General features: G+C 30.4%; 1 protein-coding gene and 3 long non-coding RNA genes across 4 annotated transcripts; 3 read left to right on the top strand and 1 right to left on the bottom strand.

The window, feature by feature from the left end:
* The first annotated feature begins 2,208 nt into the window (after nt 1-2,208).
* Nucleotides 2,209-2,530, top strand: LOC116417996. Its single transcript, XR_004228156.1, has 3 exons — nt 2,209-2,238; nt 2,322-2,354; nt 2,445-2,530. It is a non-coding gene; the product is annotated as an uncharacterized LOC116417996 (long non-coding RNA).
* Nucleotides 2,531-6,439: 3,909 nt separating this feature from the next.
* LOC116417984 lies at nt 6,440-8,698 on the top strand. The gene is made up of 5 exons (XM_031933175.2): nt 6,440-6,818; nt 6,891-7,056; nt 7,134-7,335; nt 7,439-7,621; nt 7,725-8,698. Exons 1-5 carry the CDS (start codon nt 6,751-6,753, stop codon nt 7,808-7,810), a joined length of 705 nt encoding a protein of 234 aa, XP_031789035.1. The 5' UTR covers nt 6,440-6,750; the 3' UTR covers nt 7,811-8,698.
* Nucleotides 8,685-10,459, bottom strand: LOC116417986. Its single transcript, XR_004228152.2, has 2 exons — nt 9,510-10,459; nt 8,685-9,424 (listed from the first exon to the last, which is right to left on the bottom strand). It is a non-coding gene; the product is annotated as an uncharacterized LOC116417986 (long non-coding RNA).
* Nucleotides 9,563-11,888, top strand: LOC116417985. Its single transcript, XR_004228151.2, has 3 exons — nt 9,563-10,041; nt 11,548-11,608; nt 11,695-11,888. It is a non-coding gene; the product is annotated as an uncharacterized LOC116417985 (long non-coding RNA).
* The last annotated feature ends 5,692 nt before the right edge of the window (nt 11,889-17,580 follow it).

The raw sequence follows: 17,580 nt of genomic DNA, 5'->3' as shown, positions 1-17,580 counted from the left end.
TTCGAGGAGAGGAAATTACTATTAGACTTCACATCAAATCTGTATAATGGGTATCGTTTACAATTCTGGAACATATATAAGTCAGCCATCATGTCAACCAGTCATCAGTCGACCAAAGAAACTCAAACCGTTAACACGGAAGAGCATTCAGTTTCTGAAAAGCCTAGGACTAAAAGTTCGTGGAAAAAATTCACGTGTATAATTCTTTGCTGCTTCCAGAAAAATGGACGAAATTCTAAGCATTCAATCAGGTGTCGTCTTCGATGAGTCTATTGCTCATTACGAGGTACACTTCCATCAACCATACTCATCATTAAGTTTTGATAATAGTGATGAAATTCGTATTTCTATACAACATCAAGATCTATGCCTCTTACCATCGCGTAGTTCTATCCACGTATGTGGAAAATTGAAACTAAAAGATGGTTTAACAGCACCAACTAAAACTAAATTCGTGAACAATGGCATTTGTCATCTGTTTGATGAAATTCGTTGAGATTAATGCTGTGGAGATAGATAAAAGTAAAAATGTCGGTCTGAGCAGTGTTATGAAAGGATGGACTTCATTTAACTCGAATCAGAATAACATGCTAGAAAACGCAGGCTGGCTTGGTGATGAAGAAGATACCAAAACGTTTGTCGATGAAAAGGGAAACTTTGACGTAGCGATTCCGCTGAGTATGATCTTGGGCTTTGCAGAAGACTATAAAAAAATTATAGTTAATATGAAGCATGAGCTCATACTTACAAGATCGAGAAGCGACTTAAATGCAATAATCCAGAATGGAACTACATCATCTGGCGTAACTACTTATGAAGATTGTGAAGTAAAAATAACAAAGATAGAATGGTTAATGCCATATGTTATTGCATCAGATAAACAAAAAATCCAGCTATTGAATTTCATTGGTAAGGATAACCCCATCTCTATGTGTTTTCGTTCTTGGGAGATATTTGAATATCCTCTTCTTCCAAGCACGAATAAACACGTCTGGACAGTGAAAACTTCAAATCAATTGGAGAAACCTCGTTTTGTAATTCTCGGACTACAAACAAAGAGAAAAGCTGCAAGAACTGCAAATGCCAGTAGATTTGATCATTGTGAGATAAGTAATGTGAAACTTTTCTTAAATTCACAATATTATCCATACAACAATATGAATCTCGACATATATAACAATCAGTATGCAATTCTCTATGATATGTATGCTAATTTTCAAAAATCATACTATGGAAGAGATCCGCAGCCATTGCTGACAAAGCCTATGTTCATCAAGAATGAACCACTCATAGTTATTGACTGTTCACGACAAAACGAATCTCTCAAGAGCGCTCCTGTCGATGTACGTCTGGAGTTTGAGGCTAAAAAAGATTTTCCTGCTAACACTTCAGCATACTGCCTAATCTTACACGATCGCATCGTTCAGTACAATCCTATCAGTGGAAATGTCAAGAAGCTCGTCTAGGCTGCACCGGAAAATGGAATATGCAGTAGACATGACTGGTTTCAAGCAAACCGAAGAAGATTATATTCTAAAGGAATTAGCAATCATACCTCTCGAGGAAAATAGTGCAGATCCTATTGTTCTAACATTCAAAAATCCCTTCTCATGGAAAAAACTCCCAGACAAAATGCAAAGGGAAAATAAATGGCTCAAACATAATTATCATGGCATCAGGTGGAAAACGGATGGACATGACTACTCTCAAATCGGAAACTTGCTTCGTGACGCTTTACATGATGCATCAAAAATTTTTGTAATGGGTGCATTAAAACAGAAATGGCTTCAACGATTCAAATATCCTGTTCATAATATTGAACAGTATGGCTATCCGTCAAAACCATCTTTTAAGTGTGTCACAGTATGCACAAATCATAATCCAAGCTATAAGACGACCTGTGCATTGCACAACGTCAAACTCATAAAATTGTTCTATCAGCATAAACTGTAAAATAAAATAAAAAATAAAAAAAAATAAAAAAAAAGTAGAGAACGTTATAGGCATTCCAAAACATAATAGAGAGAGAGAGGAAAAATTATCCCCACTCTCTCATCGGGTACTAAAACACTCTGAGAGGAGAGAGGGTGTTTTAGTATCTTGGCGAGAGAGGGGATCCCTACTCTTCCATCGGGTACCAAAACACTCTGAGAGGAGAGGGGGTGTTTTAGTATGCCTATGTTTTGGTATGCCTATAGCCTATCTACTGTCCATTATTAAATAAGAAATCTCGAACAGGTGATTGCACGTAATATGAAAAACAAACATAATTATTAGTATGTTCATAACATGAATAAATTAACTCATTTTATTTTATGCAGCAAGAGAAAAGGATCCTCTTTCTCTAGATGAAGGTAATAATTCATATATCCATAAACACTAAAAAATTAAAATTTTGAAAATGATCATCAAAACTAATTCAACTATGAATTGATTGTAATTAGATAGTGAACCAGAGATTCCTGATGACTATGAAGACAGTTATTCTGAAAAAGAGACTCGTTCAAGACCAACCACTCCAATAGATAATCTAATAAAATTTTAACATCCTTAGAATTACCGAAATTTTTTTTTTTTAATTTCATTATTTTAACAATTTTTATCGGAACCTTAAAAATTTGAGAAAATTAAAAAATTTGTCATTTATAAGGTTTTAATAAAAAATGTTAGAATCATTAAATTAAAATTTTTTTTTCGATAATTCTAAGGATATTAGAATTTTATTAGTTGCTACCGAATTACTATTTGTTTTTTTTTCTTTAATGATGGAACTATTCATATGGAAAAGATCTGGGATCTATTACTTTTCGTGGCAAGAATTGAAATCCCTACGCTTCGTGGCAAATCTGAAATCTACTACTCTTCGTAGGGAGCGACGATATGATGCTGATAAAGTTCAAAGTATTATTTAAAATTTTTAATTTTGAATCATAAGAACTTTAAAGTTAAAACGCTACAAATTCGTTACAAGCATACACTTTTTTTGCAAAGTATTAATTTTTCTATCGTCATTCTTCTTTACGACGTGGCATGACTTCCAAATAATTATTAATAAAAAATTTATTATAAACAGATTATTTAGATGATCATTAAGAAAAAAAATATTTTTGTTGGAAAATAATGGATAAAATGTTAAGTTCTTAATTAAATATTTAAGAAAAGTTTGTTTACCTAAGTTATTCCGTCCAAAGTAGGTTGTACTGAAATATAATTGTATGTAATACTATTGAATAAAAATATTTTGATATTTTCTATATGAAGTTAGTCTTTAATATCCATTTTATATCATTTTTGTAAAAATAAAATGTATCTAAAAAAACCTAGATGGGACTGATTCGTGATGTCAAATTTATGTAGAAACGACATAGTAATTATGTTAGAATCACGTTGGAACCATGTTGGAACCATGTAAGAATCATGTGGGAATCACATGGGACTTACGAAATGTCACTGTAACCTTCGAGCAAAAGTTAAGATGAAATTACATGCAGATAAAAGAATTCTTGTGGTTCTCACGTGGTTTCCTTGTAAATACCATGCAAATACCATATGGGATTCATGTGGGAACCATGTGGTACCTATGTGAAAACCACGTGGAAACAAGATAAGAACCATATAGCCTCTCGTTGGATTCTACAGCAAAATCCCACATAGGACCCATGTGATTCCCATAAGGAATTACATGATTCCTTATTGTTCCTATATTGTTCCCATATGAGTTCGACATGGTTCCCACATGGTTCCCACATGGGTCCCATGCGGGGATTTTTACCAGGGAAGGGATATAATGTTAATAACATATGTTCTCAAACTAAGTCTTCAGATAACTCACCTGTTGAGACTTCGAAGGCATTTACGATTCATCAAACTAAGTCATCTTTCATAAAAACTTCTCCCAGTGCACAAACATGTAATTTAGATAAAAATAATGTTTCACAACTTCTTCGTCAATTTGATATTGATAGAGCTGAGAAAACATTAAAAAAACGCAATTATTACGCAGCAAATCGAGAAAAAATTTTAGAAAAGCGTAGACTACGTTATAGGTTAAATAGGGAATTAAAAAAACCCAAATATTACGAAGCAAATCGAGAAAAAATATTAGAAAAGCAAAGACTACGTTATCGGTTAAATAGGGAAAAACGATTGGCGAGTAATAAAAAATATTATTCTTTAAACACTGAAAAAATTTTAGTTAAAATGCGAGAAAGAAGAAAAGAAATAAAATTAAAACAGGACGTTACTAAGCAAAAAATTAACTTAGCCACAGAGAATAGTGGAACATTAGAACATAAAAAAAAAAAGTACAACTCTATCAATATAAAACTATCTAATAACAAGTTGATTCAAACAAAAGAAAAATATATACAAAATGTCATGAAATAATTAGATAATCCATCATTATCAGATCGTAGGATAGAAGCTGATAAATTGGTCACGTCTGCTTTTTATGTTCGTAATAATCATATTTCAAAAGTGAAAAGAGATTTGCTAAATCTTAAGGAAAAAATAGAAGTTTCCTTAACTAGATTAGGTGGTGAACCTATAGATGACGATAACTGTTCTTACGCACTTACTGCTTTATGTGGTTTACCTAAACATACTTCTTCTTCAGAAGGATATTTTGGCGAATCAACATACAATTTCACAAAAGGAAAAATTAATAAACTGCAAACACATATTATTTTGAACGAACAAGGACAAACAATGAATATTCTACCAACGATTGAATCAAATACTAAAAGTAAAATTTGGCAATGTAATGATTATTGTACAAAAGTTGATCCGGATGTACTGAATGAACTCAACAATTTATTTAAAGATTTAATTGAAATTACATATATAAATGCTTACAATTTTCTGAAAAAAATTGATAATTGTTCTCATAATTCAGGGAAACAAGGGCATCCGATTATTTGTTATAGCAAACCTTTGTTATGCACATCAAAATTTTTTAAATTAAACATTTTGTCCATTATCCAAAACTCCGCACCATCAAACGATTCTTATACAAAATTATTGATATTTATAAACAAATTGAAAAAATTGAAAGTGCTTTGAATAATATTGATATCGAGGCATTGAAAATTATTACATTAAATGCTGAACAAGCAGCAATATTTATTAATAGCACTAACATTGAAATTTGCTTAAATGAAACTCAAATAAAAAACAAATACAGCCAGGGAATAAAAGAGTACACAAAAATAGATATGGATCCACCTAAGATTCCTTGTGTTTCTTGCGAAAGACTTTGTTGTGAGCGCAGTATGGAATCTGTTGATAAATACTTGGATAAAACGAATTTGGTGGAAGAATTACTCGATATACATATTCCTGAAAAACAAAATTACTGGAAAAGATTAAAAGAATTATACGATTCTCCAAATTTTAGTAATGGGTTGATTTGTAAATGCTGCAGTGGTAAATTAAAAAAATATATATTACCATCTACATGTGTTTTAAATGAACTTTATGTTAAAGAAGTCCCTGATGAAATTAAAATTTTAAATACATATGAAAGAATGTTGATACAACGAGCCAAAGCTTTCCAAACAATTGTGAAGATGGGTACAGTGATGAAGAAAAATTTACCTAATTATTGCAAAATTGATAAAGTCACAGGTAGAACTTTTCATTTACCGTTACCTTTAGAGGAAACTTTGTCCAGATACTGATCCTCTAAATATTAATCATGAAATGTTTATTTTAATACGAGGCAATCCGACAAAGGGGAAAATTATTTGGGAAGATTATGTTGATGTTAAGAAAATATGGCATGCTTTGCATTGGTTGAAACGTTGGAATCCTTTATATTTTAATATACAGATACCGTCTTGTCCTGAACAAATTAAAGACATTCTTGGAAATCTCAATTTGCAGTATGAAGATTTGGCTACAGATAATTACAATGATAATACAAAAAATAATGAGTATGAACACCATACTGAAAATAAAGTATCTAATCAAAATGTTGACAAAATTGATGCGGAAACAAACATACATGAAAAGCCGCAAATAGCTGCATTACTAACACAGAAATCTCAGTCAGATCCATATTATGAACAGTATTCGATTTATCCATTACATGCCAAAAAAATTAATGAAACTGATTCAAAATTATATCAGATGCTCCAGATATATGCTACTGCTATGGATGCCCGTGCTGACGATTTAGATTTAAAATGTTTTCCAGACTTGTATCCTTATGGAACGTATGGGCAACATCAAGTGGCGCGGTAGCGCCACGAAGGCGAGTTTGAGAAGCAGAGGGAGCCGCGGCGCCCGTGACATATTTACTTCTATATTGGTGTTCGGATTTTTCATTATACAAAAAAAAATACTTATCATCATTATTGGTTGGATTTTTTGGCTTATTAGCATGTCTTCTGAGCTAAACTATGATTTCCAACAAAAACATTAGTGAAAAAGCTGCCTATTTTTATAATATGGGAGTAGATAATCCAAAAATGCTGAAATCACCTATTTATTCTTCAGCCCGAAATGTGGTAGGACCGTGAAGTTAGCCGCGCACGGCCAAGAGTAAGGGGATTGCTTTCTCATAAATATCGAAATCCCGCTCATTTCCGCTATTCAGGTTGAGGTTACTATATGCTTTCCCGCCATATACTTAATGCCGATTTTATTTATAATCGTCATACAAGAGAATCGTTGTGTTTTTTTAATCTGGTCTGGCTAAAAGAAATTCATTTTTAAAGTCCAACAATTCAGTGCATTCACTTTATAAAAATGAATTGTAATTCTTCTTATACAACCGATGAGGAGATGGAGTATTTGGAAGATCGTGATGTAACCACGTAAGTATTTGTGAGGTTATATTGTTTGTTTTTATTTCACGTTTTATATTGTTTTTTACGTTTACATTATAGAATCATTGTGGGGTATGTCGATGCAATTACTGCTCCTGCAAAAGCTCCTGGCAAGAACGATTTATTATTTAAATTTGTTGTATCAAATGGAAACAGACGCATTCCTATTCTTGTATGGGACGTAGATCTTATCAATAAATTATCTAAAGAAATTTGTTCTAGCAGGGTAAGTTATCTTACTTATTATTTACATCATACCATAGTTTTCAATATGTATATTTTTGTTTCTTTTTTTATTTATAGGTAGTAAGTATTAATGGTGGCCACTGTCGAGCTGTTGCCCCATCGAAAATCAAGGACGAAAGTAATTTGGTCCCATTTGAAGTAATAATAAAGGAAAATACAGAAGTTTCTTTTTTGGGCTATCACAACTTACAAAATCAAACGACGAATCAACTTCAAAAGGCCACTTTTGATAACATACACACTTTAGAAGGACTAATAGGTGAGTAGTAATTTTTAATTGATATTTTTTATCTAATTTGTTATTTTTACCTATTTCCCAATTGTTTTATTTGTTATTTTTACCTATTTCCCAATTGTTTTAGAAATTTCTGGCTACATAAGAACGAAGTTTTCGTTATTGCACAATCGTAGTGGCCATATGACTTATGGATTAGGAGCAATCACCGATGGGATTAAAAAAATCACTGTTCAAGTGAAACAGTTTACGGAATGTGAGGTTGAAATTGGAGATTATGTCACTGTTACAGGAATATTAAAAGGCCAAGGTTTGTCTTTACATGTATATAATTTTTGACATTTAAATTTAATATGCGATATTAAAATCCATTTTTTGTAGACTTCTTTTTGATAATTTCTTTTCTTTTTTAGACTCCCTTGTAACAATTTTTTGCGATAGCATCAATAACATAAAGTTGGATGCTGAAAAACCAGCTTTAACAGCAGCAGAAGTTTAACGTGGTAGCCGACCAGTTAAACGCATACGCACAAGTGACAAAAAATGTTGAATTACATTTAAAATATTCCATATATTTTGAGTTCTACGGTTAAAAGCTATTATTTATTGATTATTTAAAAAAAAATTACTGTTACATATTTCATATGTTCTGAGTTTTACGGTTCAAAGCTTTTATTTATTACTTTGCTTTTATTTTATACTATTACAATTTTGAACTAGATTAAAGAAGAATAACAAATCATAAGACTAATTACGTACAAGTTTGGTACAAAATGTGATTCATAGTTTTATGACTGTGATATTAGAAACATATTTTGATAGTTATTCTTCAGACTAAAAATATGTGATACTCGTGTTTATCGAAACTAAAATAATTATATATTTAAAAAGTCAATACTCTTATTATAACAGTATTTTCATAATGTTTAATTAGTTTCAAAGATTAATATATAATTATGATATTTTCAGTTACACGCTAAAGTATAATGACTTCAAAGACTAATTGACTTAAGATTTTCAATTACATGTTCAAGTATTTAAATAATTTAAATGACTTTTAAGACTTGTTACAAGAAGAGAATTGTATCTTTTAAAGATAAAGATGACTCCGTAAACAAAAGTATATTTGTAGTTCCTAATATAGAATTTACTATATTAAAAAGTTAACATAATATTTCTATATAATTTTGTATTTGCATGAAGTTTGTTTATTTGTTTGTACAAACAATGTATCAAGTCTACGTATATTTTTTATAATATAAAGTAAATAAAAAGACTATTATGAGATTACGATGATATAAAACTGTTCTTTTTGGCAACATATATTTCAAACAAAAAATAAGTTAATTAATTAAATAAAATAAGTAGTACAATGTTTTTGAACAAATATTTTTTTATTGTGTATATATAGTATAATTAATAATTTTATAATAAGGGTACAGATAAAACTGGAGGTCTTAGAGTTTTAAGAATTTTTACAATTTTAACTTTTCCAGACATATGAGCCATAATGTGCTTTTCCAAATATTTTTTGTTAACGTATGTTCTCTTACAATAATTACATGTGTAAACATTTTTAGGATGTTGTGAGTTTACATGTTTTTCCAAAACATCTTTTCTAACAAAAGTTTTATTACAGATATGACATGTAAAGTTACATAGATCAGTATGTGTCAATCTATGAGTTTGTAGATGTTGATTTTGGGAGAACTTCTTATTACACTCATTACAACTGTAATTTTTCAAACCTTTATGTATACTTTGATGTACTTTTAATTGCCCATTTGTTTTGAAACTTTTTTCGCATATTAAGCATTTAAAAGCTTTCACAGTATCATGGATCTTGATATGCACATTTAAATTTCCCATTTGAGTAAAACTTTTTTTACATATAGTACATATATGTGGTTTATTTTTTGAGTGTATTCTTTCATGTATTATTAAATCTCTCTTTCTTTTAAAAGTTTTTTCACAAGAAACACATGTGTACAGAACATTTTCAGAATTTTTATCGTTTTCCATATTTAAACAATATTCTTCATGCAGGTTACTTGATTTTCAAAATAAAAATTTTATTTAAATCTGTTCCAGATTGATTCGTGTATCATACTGCCTACAAAGTTAATTATATTTTAGGGTTAGGGTTATACTTATTTCGTACAAATTATTATTCTATTTTATTAATATACGTGACTTACCTTTATTTTACAACGTCTAACATTTGTTAAAAAATGTTATAAATTTTTTAGAGCTACATAAATAGCCGTATAGTTGAAGAAATATATGAGAAAGCAATCCCGTGCGCCGTTGATGACAGAAACTTATGGGAAAGCAATCCCGCGCGCGGCTCACGACAGAAATTTATGAGAAAGCAATCCATGCGCGATTTGGATGCGCAGTTGCATTTTTTTGGACTCGCATATGTAACCGCGTATAAAGAAGTATACGTGACGTATCTGAGCGTGAGAACAACAAACAATCAACGTGTTTATGTTGATAACAAAAAAGCTTGTAGAGTATACATGGTTTGGAGTTAACAGCTTATTAAGGAAGAATAAAAGATTTTCAAGAGTACATAGCTTACATGGCTTGGAGCCAATAACTTTAATAAGGGAGAGAGAAAAGAGCACCTGGCAAATAACATGCAACTTCATTTTTACTTTCTACAACATTCCACCTGTTGATTTCCAATTATTCGGTGCAAGTCAACGTTCATTTTAGCAAAAACAGGTAAAAATTATTAAAAATATGTTTTTCTAACATTATTTAAATGGAAACTTTTAGATTACAAGGCATGTGCTAAGAGTGGTAACCTAACCTGCACATCTATACACACAAACATATACATAATCACACACAACGTTCACTGCCTTAACTACTCTAGTATGCACGTGAATTTTAAAAACATCAGTTACAATTTGTGTGTTGAATATTACCAAGGATGAAGTCCAGATGTAATTATCTTAATAGATATTCTCAACTCAGTGTTCGAGTCAGTCGCAGGTAGTATATATCATTATGGTGGCATATATGCAGAGCATTATAATTTTTGCTGTACATTTTAGTGTAGATACTTGTTTCATTATGCACAAACAGGTTAGCGTAATAATTTTTACTTAACAAACTCTGCTAGGTGTTCCACATCAAATCCTATGGCTTATAGTGGACAAAATGTACAAATAGGTGTTTATATGAAAATGTAACTGAAACACGTGAAATCAAAACAATTAGATATATTGTTTCAATATCTTTAAATAAATCACCTTGTACAATTTTAAACCTCTGAGTATGATAGTTTTGAGAGCGAAAACAAAATCAGAAAACAAGCAGTCGTATGTAACTATTGATAATTTTTGTTCGCACTCAATTAAAAACTATCATACTTGGAGGGCTAAATTTTTGTGTGGTGATTTTTTTCAAGATGTTCAAATTTTGAACAGCTACCAAAGACAGACAAGATAAAATTGTTACGCTATCTTGTTTCTATGTAATAAAACAAGCATCTACACAAAAAATTTTACATCTTTGCATTAATACACTGTATATATGCCACCATATGTGACTGACTCGAACACTGAGTTGAGACGTACATCTTTCAGGATAATTATGTTTCTTACAGGTTATTAAAAACAGCAAATTAAATACACTCACACTATATGACACCATACTTACTGTACACATAAAAACTCTACACAATTGCATTTTCCTACATGAAAAAACTCTACGCAGATATATTTTCTACACGAATATTTCCTACACTTATTTTTTATTATTTTACTACACTGCAAAACTCTACACAAACGTATAACCTATTGTTGTAACAATGATATAACAATAGGTTATGATATTGTGTAGAGTTTTGCAGTGTAGTAAAATAATAAAAAATAAGTGTAGGAAATATTTGTGTAGAAAATATCTGCGTAGAGTTTTTCCGTGTAGGAAAATGCAATTGTGTAGAGTTTTTATGTGTACAATAAGTATGGTGTCCACTATATCAGTTTTCAACTTATTCTAACCTCTTTCCCATCATGCTTCCACAGTTAACCTTTTAAGTAGTTATTTAAATATTATTACTTAAGAAACGATTCTAATTTTTTTTTGTAATTACTCTTTTTACCTTTACATATCTTTGCCATGTTTTGAACCAGAATCGTTTAGTTTTTATTAGTTCGCTTACTTTCTACCAGAGACGATTTTTTTTATTTATCTACATAATTTTTTTCTTTTATTTTACAGCTAAAATTTGGATTGAAGAATAACGGTACTCTCTATGTCCTACAAAATACAAAATTGTAAGGTATATATACATATTTATATACATGTTTGCAATTACTTTTATTGACTTTTTTCATATTCTAATGTTATACCATATTTCTTTTTCAGGTTTTCTGTCTTTGAATAAAGCTAATGACTATAATATTAATGAAGTGTGATATTTAACATCCTAAGTAATTATAACTGATTATTGCAGTTTAGTGAAATTTGTTATTATGACTGATCATAGTATTACTGAACTTTGATAAAATTACTGTAATAATTGTCACAATGTAACAATAAAATAAATAATTTCAATTTTTCTCTCTCTTTTTTTTTACTGTATATATAGACTGCCTTCCGTCTATTTTTATTTACAAAACAATATCCTTACAGTTATAATTATTCCTTTAAAAATAATATCTATCCATATTTCCAACATTTATTTTTACTAAAATCCTGCCTTATCTAGCCAAAGCCATAGCCAAAGCCATTAGCCAAAGCCATTAGCCAAAGCCATTGCCAAAGCCATTAGCCAAAGCCATTGCCAAAGCCATTAGCCAAAGCCATTAGCCATATGCATCAGCAAAAGCCATTAGCCAAAACCATCAGCTAAATTAAGCCATTATAGCCAAAACCATCAGCCAAAGCCAACAGCCATATAAATACCCCATGGTCATATCAGTTGAATATTGCTATATTCAGCGAAAGCTGTCAGTCATAAATATAGTTACAAATAGTACAGCCACACTATCGTGCAAACAATTGTAGATTAGAACCGATTAAAACGATTATAAACTATTAAAACGGAGCACTGTTGAGGATTACAATCGTTTATTAATCCAATCAATAAGAAATTGTGATTCGTTTTAATCGTTTATAATCATTTTAATCTGTTTAAATCTGCAACTGTTATCAGGGTAGCCAAGTCTCTACGTATCTAACCGAAGCCACCAATCGGAGACATCAACCATAGATAACCACAGCCACAAGCCTGTATTACCTGCAAACAGCCGAAGTCATAACCATTAACTGTATAACTATAAAACAGCTTTTATTAGCCATAATCAGATAGCTAATGTATTTAAATTAAAATAAATTTTACATTATTTCAAACAACCAAAGATTAATTAAACCAAATTTATATTAAATATATTTTTTATATGATACTTGTACGTCTGCTCTAAGCGACAAGGCATTAATTAGTCCGCTAAGTGTTTATGTAGACTATTTTGTTAGAATATTATAAAATGGATAATAATATTACACAAAATTTCTCAGAATGTGCACGAAAACGTGTTACATCAGGTGATTTGCTGGAAGATTCTGACATTGATTTTTTTCTATTATTACTAACAAAATGTTCAAAATATAAGCCCTTTTCAACTTTACTTTTATACCTAGGTCTTATTTCAGAAATTCCGAGAAATCAAAAGCATATACAAATTATATATTTATCCTCAGTATGCAATAATCCAAACGATACTGGACATTGGGTAACTTCTTATTATGACACTGATTATATTTATGTTTTTGATTCTATAAATAATAAAGTAATGCACAAAGATTTAGAAAAATCATTAAAATTGCTACATCCTTATTATTTTCTGGAAGGTAAGAGAGTTATTTTCCCAAAGGTTCAACAACAAACGAATCAAAAAGATTGTGGAATTTTCGCCATAGCTTTCGCAATAACTTTATTATGCAAAATGAAACCAGATCTTCTTACGTATAATACTCATATCATGCGTCCACATTTACTGAAATTACTTGTTAGTAAGTACATCGCACATTTCCCTTGTATTATTACACCTATCCCTATAAATGTTCAGCCTAGAAAATTATATGATACAAATATTATCATTAATAATGCTTGTCTCAATGATGAACACATAGATTATTTTCATACAATGTTACAACAACTTTCTGCGTACCAACCCTACTCAACGTTGTATTTACAGAATATTTCAAAAATTTCGCATATAAATGAAAATAATAAACACATACAAATATTATTTCAACGTGGCTCCACAATAGGTCATTTTGTATGTACATATTACGATACTAGTAATTTATTTGTGTATGATTCAATGAATAATAAAGAACTTCATAGTGATATTAGTATAGTTTTAAAGACGTTACATCCTTATTGTTTTAATGAACAAAAGAAACCGATTATATTTCAAACAGTTCAGTCCCAAAAAAATGCTACAGATTGTGGTGTTTATTCTATAGCCTATGCTGTGACCCTTTTATTTGGTTATAGACCCGAGACAATGGTATATAATAACAGTGAAATGCGTAAACATTTGTTAAAAATATTTGAAACTAGAACAATTGAACATTTTCCATGTCTTAGTACTTTTTCCAACTATTGTTCACAATTTAACTTTAGTTCCATAACTGAAACAAGAGCTACAATTTCCGGTTTAGGTAACAATGTTATGCATAATAGAAAACGTACAAACGATCAAATAACGGACGAAACTTCATTACAAAACCATAGGGAAACAAATCTACATAGTCTCGCAATCAAGAAAAAAAAAACATACTATCAAAAAAATAAAGATAAAATTTTACAAGCTCGAAGAGACAAACGTCGAATGAAAAAATGTAAAACTGGAACTGCACATAGCAATCAAAGTGTAATTGATGAAACTCAGAAATGTTTAGTTGATCAGTTATCGCCTCCAAAAAATATTAATATTGTCAAAAAATATAAATCGTGTAAAGTCACTGAAAATGAAAAATCTATTTCTTCTCTTAGTAATAATGAATCGAGTTCACAACTCCATATAAACGCGCACGATTACAATACAAAAAGCATTGATGATAATAACAAATCTGATTGTAATCCAAACTCTCAAAGTTACAATAAATCATGTAGTGAAAAGACAAACAATTATTTATATTCTAATAGTAAGACAAGTTTAAAAAATAAAAATTATTATGAATCGCACAAGAAAAAGATACTAAGTAAAAGAAAAATACATTATTCAAATAACAAAACTGACATTTTGAATAAGCGCAGGAACAAATACAAGGATAATCGTGAAAAACTAGTAGAAAGACAAAATAAATACTACGATAAAATTAAAAACAAAATTGCAATGGCGAACAAAATTAAAAAGAAATACAATGTGATTAATGTTGTTAAGGATAGTACAATAAAATTAATAAAAAACAGTGAAAATTTTATTACCAATATTATGATTAAATTGGATTGTTCATTTTCTTCTTCACAACGCAGATTAGAGGCTGAAAATTTAGTATCTACTTCCATTTATCTTCGAGATGAATATATCAACAAAGTAAGAAAAGTGTTGAAAAATCTACAAAATAAAATTGAATTGTCATTGACTCGATTAGGTAATATATCTATTACGGATAATATAGACTGTGCATTAACTGCTTTATGCGGTATTCCTAAACATACTTCCTCCTCAGAACCATATTTTTCTGATGCAGCGTATGATTTTCGGCTTGGATTATTTAACGATTTTAATATTAATAATAAAGTTATTTTAAATGAAAAAGGACAAACCACCAATATTTTACCACTTATTATTGAAGAAAAAAATAAAAAAGGTAAAGTTTGGGAATGCAATGGTTACTGTAAAACTATCGATATTGATATATTAACAGAGCTACAAGCATTTTTTTTAGATATTCTTAAAGTGACTTTCAGAAATGCTTACAAGTTTTTTTTATCTATAGATATATGTTCAGCTCAATCACGCAATATTGATAAGCTTGGTCATCCAAACATTTGTTATAACCAACCCCTATTATGTACTTCAAAATTTTTAAAGTTGCAAGTTTTATCATCTCATTATCCTCATTTGCGAACGATTCAAAGATCTCTTTATGAATTGAAACATTTGTATACTTTTATTTTGGACATAGAAAATGCTTTAAATGATGCAGATGTAGTGTTATTAAGAGATATTATACAAAAATCCAAGAAACTTGGTGTACCTATGAAAAGCAATAAAAACCTGAATCAAGTAAATTTAAATGAATCAGAATTAAAAGAGCAGTTTTGTATTGGCATCAAGGAATATACAAAAATAGTAACGGATCCACCTACGATTCCTTGTATTTCATGCGAAAGACTATTTTGTGCTAGAGACATTCAACATTATGATCAGAATAATGCAACTAATGTTGCTTTTGAATTACTCGGCATAGAACGTGAAAATCTTTTTCAAAAACTTAAGAAATTGCATAACATTACCGATAATTCTATATGCAGACCTTGTTTAACAAATTTAAGAAAAAATATCATGCCATCCAACTGTATTTTAAATAACCTTTTTGTGGGAGAAGTTCCAGAAGAAATTAGAAGTCTCAATATGATAGAGAAAATTTTAATACAAAGGGCAAAAGCTTTTCAAACAATTACGAAACTAAATACCGTTATGAATAAAAATATTCCTCATTATGTAAAAATTGATAAAGTAATTGGTAGAACATTTCATTTACCTTTACCACTAGAAGAGACTTTAAAAAAGATATGTCCTGATACTGATCCCATTAATGCAGATCACGAATTATATATCTTGATTCGAACACACCCAACAAAAGCTAATGAAATTTGGGAAGATTACATTGATATAAACAAAGTATGGAAGGCGTTACAGTGGCTAAAGAAAAATAATTCTATTTATGAAAAAATTGAACTTCCATCTAATCCCCAAATGTTATTGGATACACTACACGAGCAATTAGAATATGAAGAAAATCATGAAAACGCAGAAGAAGAATGTACACCTAAAACAAATACAGTACCAAACGAACCCCCAGTACGTCCGTTATTAACCCAAAAATCTGAGACGGACCCTTTTTATGACCATTACACCATTTATCCTTTGCATGACAAAAAAAAGAATGAATCAGATACTGCACTTTACCAGATGTTGCAAGTTTCCGCTGCTGCTTTAGATAACAGAGGAAAAGATTTAGATCTCAAATGCTTTCCTGATTTATATCCTTACGGAAAATATGGGCAACATGCTGAAAGAAAGCCTAATTTAAGAGATTTCGATTATATTAAGAGTAGATTAGCATCGAAACATTCACAATTTAGATTGAATATTCAATATCTGTTTTTTTCACTTTACAATAATACACTGAGACAAATAAATGCTGGAATATTTCAAATGCTTAATATCATCAATCCAAGGTATAAGTACACGGTCAAAGAATTTCTGCAAATGTTAAATGAAAATAAACTAGATGGTAATTTAGATACCATTTTCTCTCGTTTGCCAGGTACTGAATCGTATTGGAAAAAAGTTCGTAATGAATTGAGGTGTATGGCACGCGAGTACGGACCTGCTACTTTCTTTATCACTTTCAGCCCAGGAGAGTGGATGTGGTCTGCACTAGCGGAATATATAAAACAAGTAAATGGGTGGAATGATAGTCGTTCTATTTCGCAATTAATAGCTGCAGACCCGGTATCAACTGCTAGATATTTCCAAAATAAATTCAAAGCTGTGTTAGCTTATATACTATCTAAGTCAAATCCGATTGGAAAAGTTACACATTATTACTGGGTCCGTGAATACCAAGGTAGAGGATTACCCCATTATCATTGTTTGTTTTGGATCCAGGATGCTCCGATTTATGGTACAAGTTCGAATGAAGAAGTGCAAGAGTTTATCTTACAACATATAACATGTCACATTCTAGATAAACAGATTTCGCCAGAACTTCATCGTCGCGTCTTAGCCTATCAACAGCACAAACACAACGATTATTGTATGCGCAAGAAACAGACAAAAACTGGATTTTCAACTGCTTGTCGTTTCGGATTTCCTCGCCCCGTAACTGATAGAATAATTTTAAGAGACGTATCTGTTGCTATTTCGAATCGAAATAAATTAAAAAATAAATCTCGATTTTATGATTTACCTAGAACAACAGATGAACAGAATATTAATGATTATATGCCTGCTCTATTGCTCATTTGGGAAGGAAATAACGATGCTCAATATATTGGAGAATCTT

The sequence above is a fragment of the Nasonia vitripennis genome, assembly GCF_009193385.2.
Source record: "Nasonia vitripennis strain AsymCx chromosome PSR unlocalized genomic scaffold, Nvit_psr_1.1 chrPSR_random0007, whole genome shotgun sequence".
NCBI classification, from domain to species: domain Eukaryota; kingdom Metazoa; phylum Arthropoda; class Insecta; order Hymenoptera; family Pteromalidae; genus Nasonia; species Nasonia vitripennis.
The sequence above is the reverse complement of the archived record's forward strand: the minus strand, read 5'-3'. Positions and strand labels throughout refer to the sequence as shown.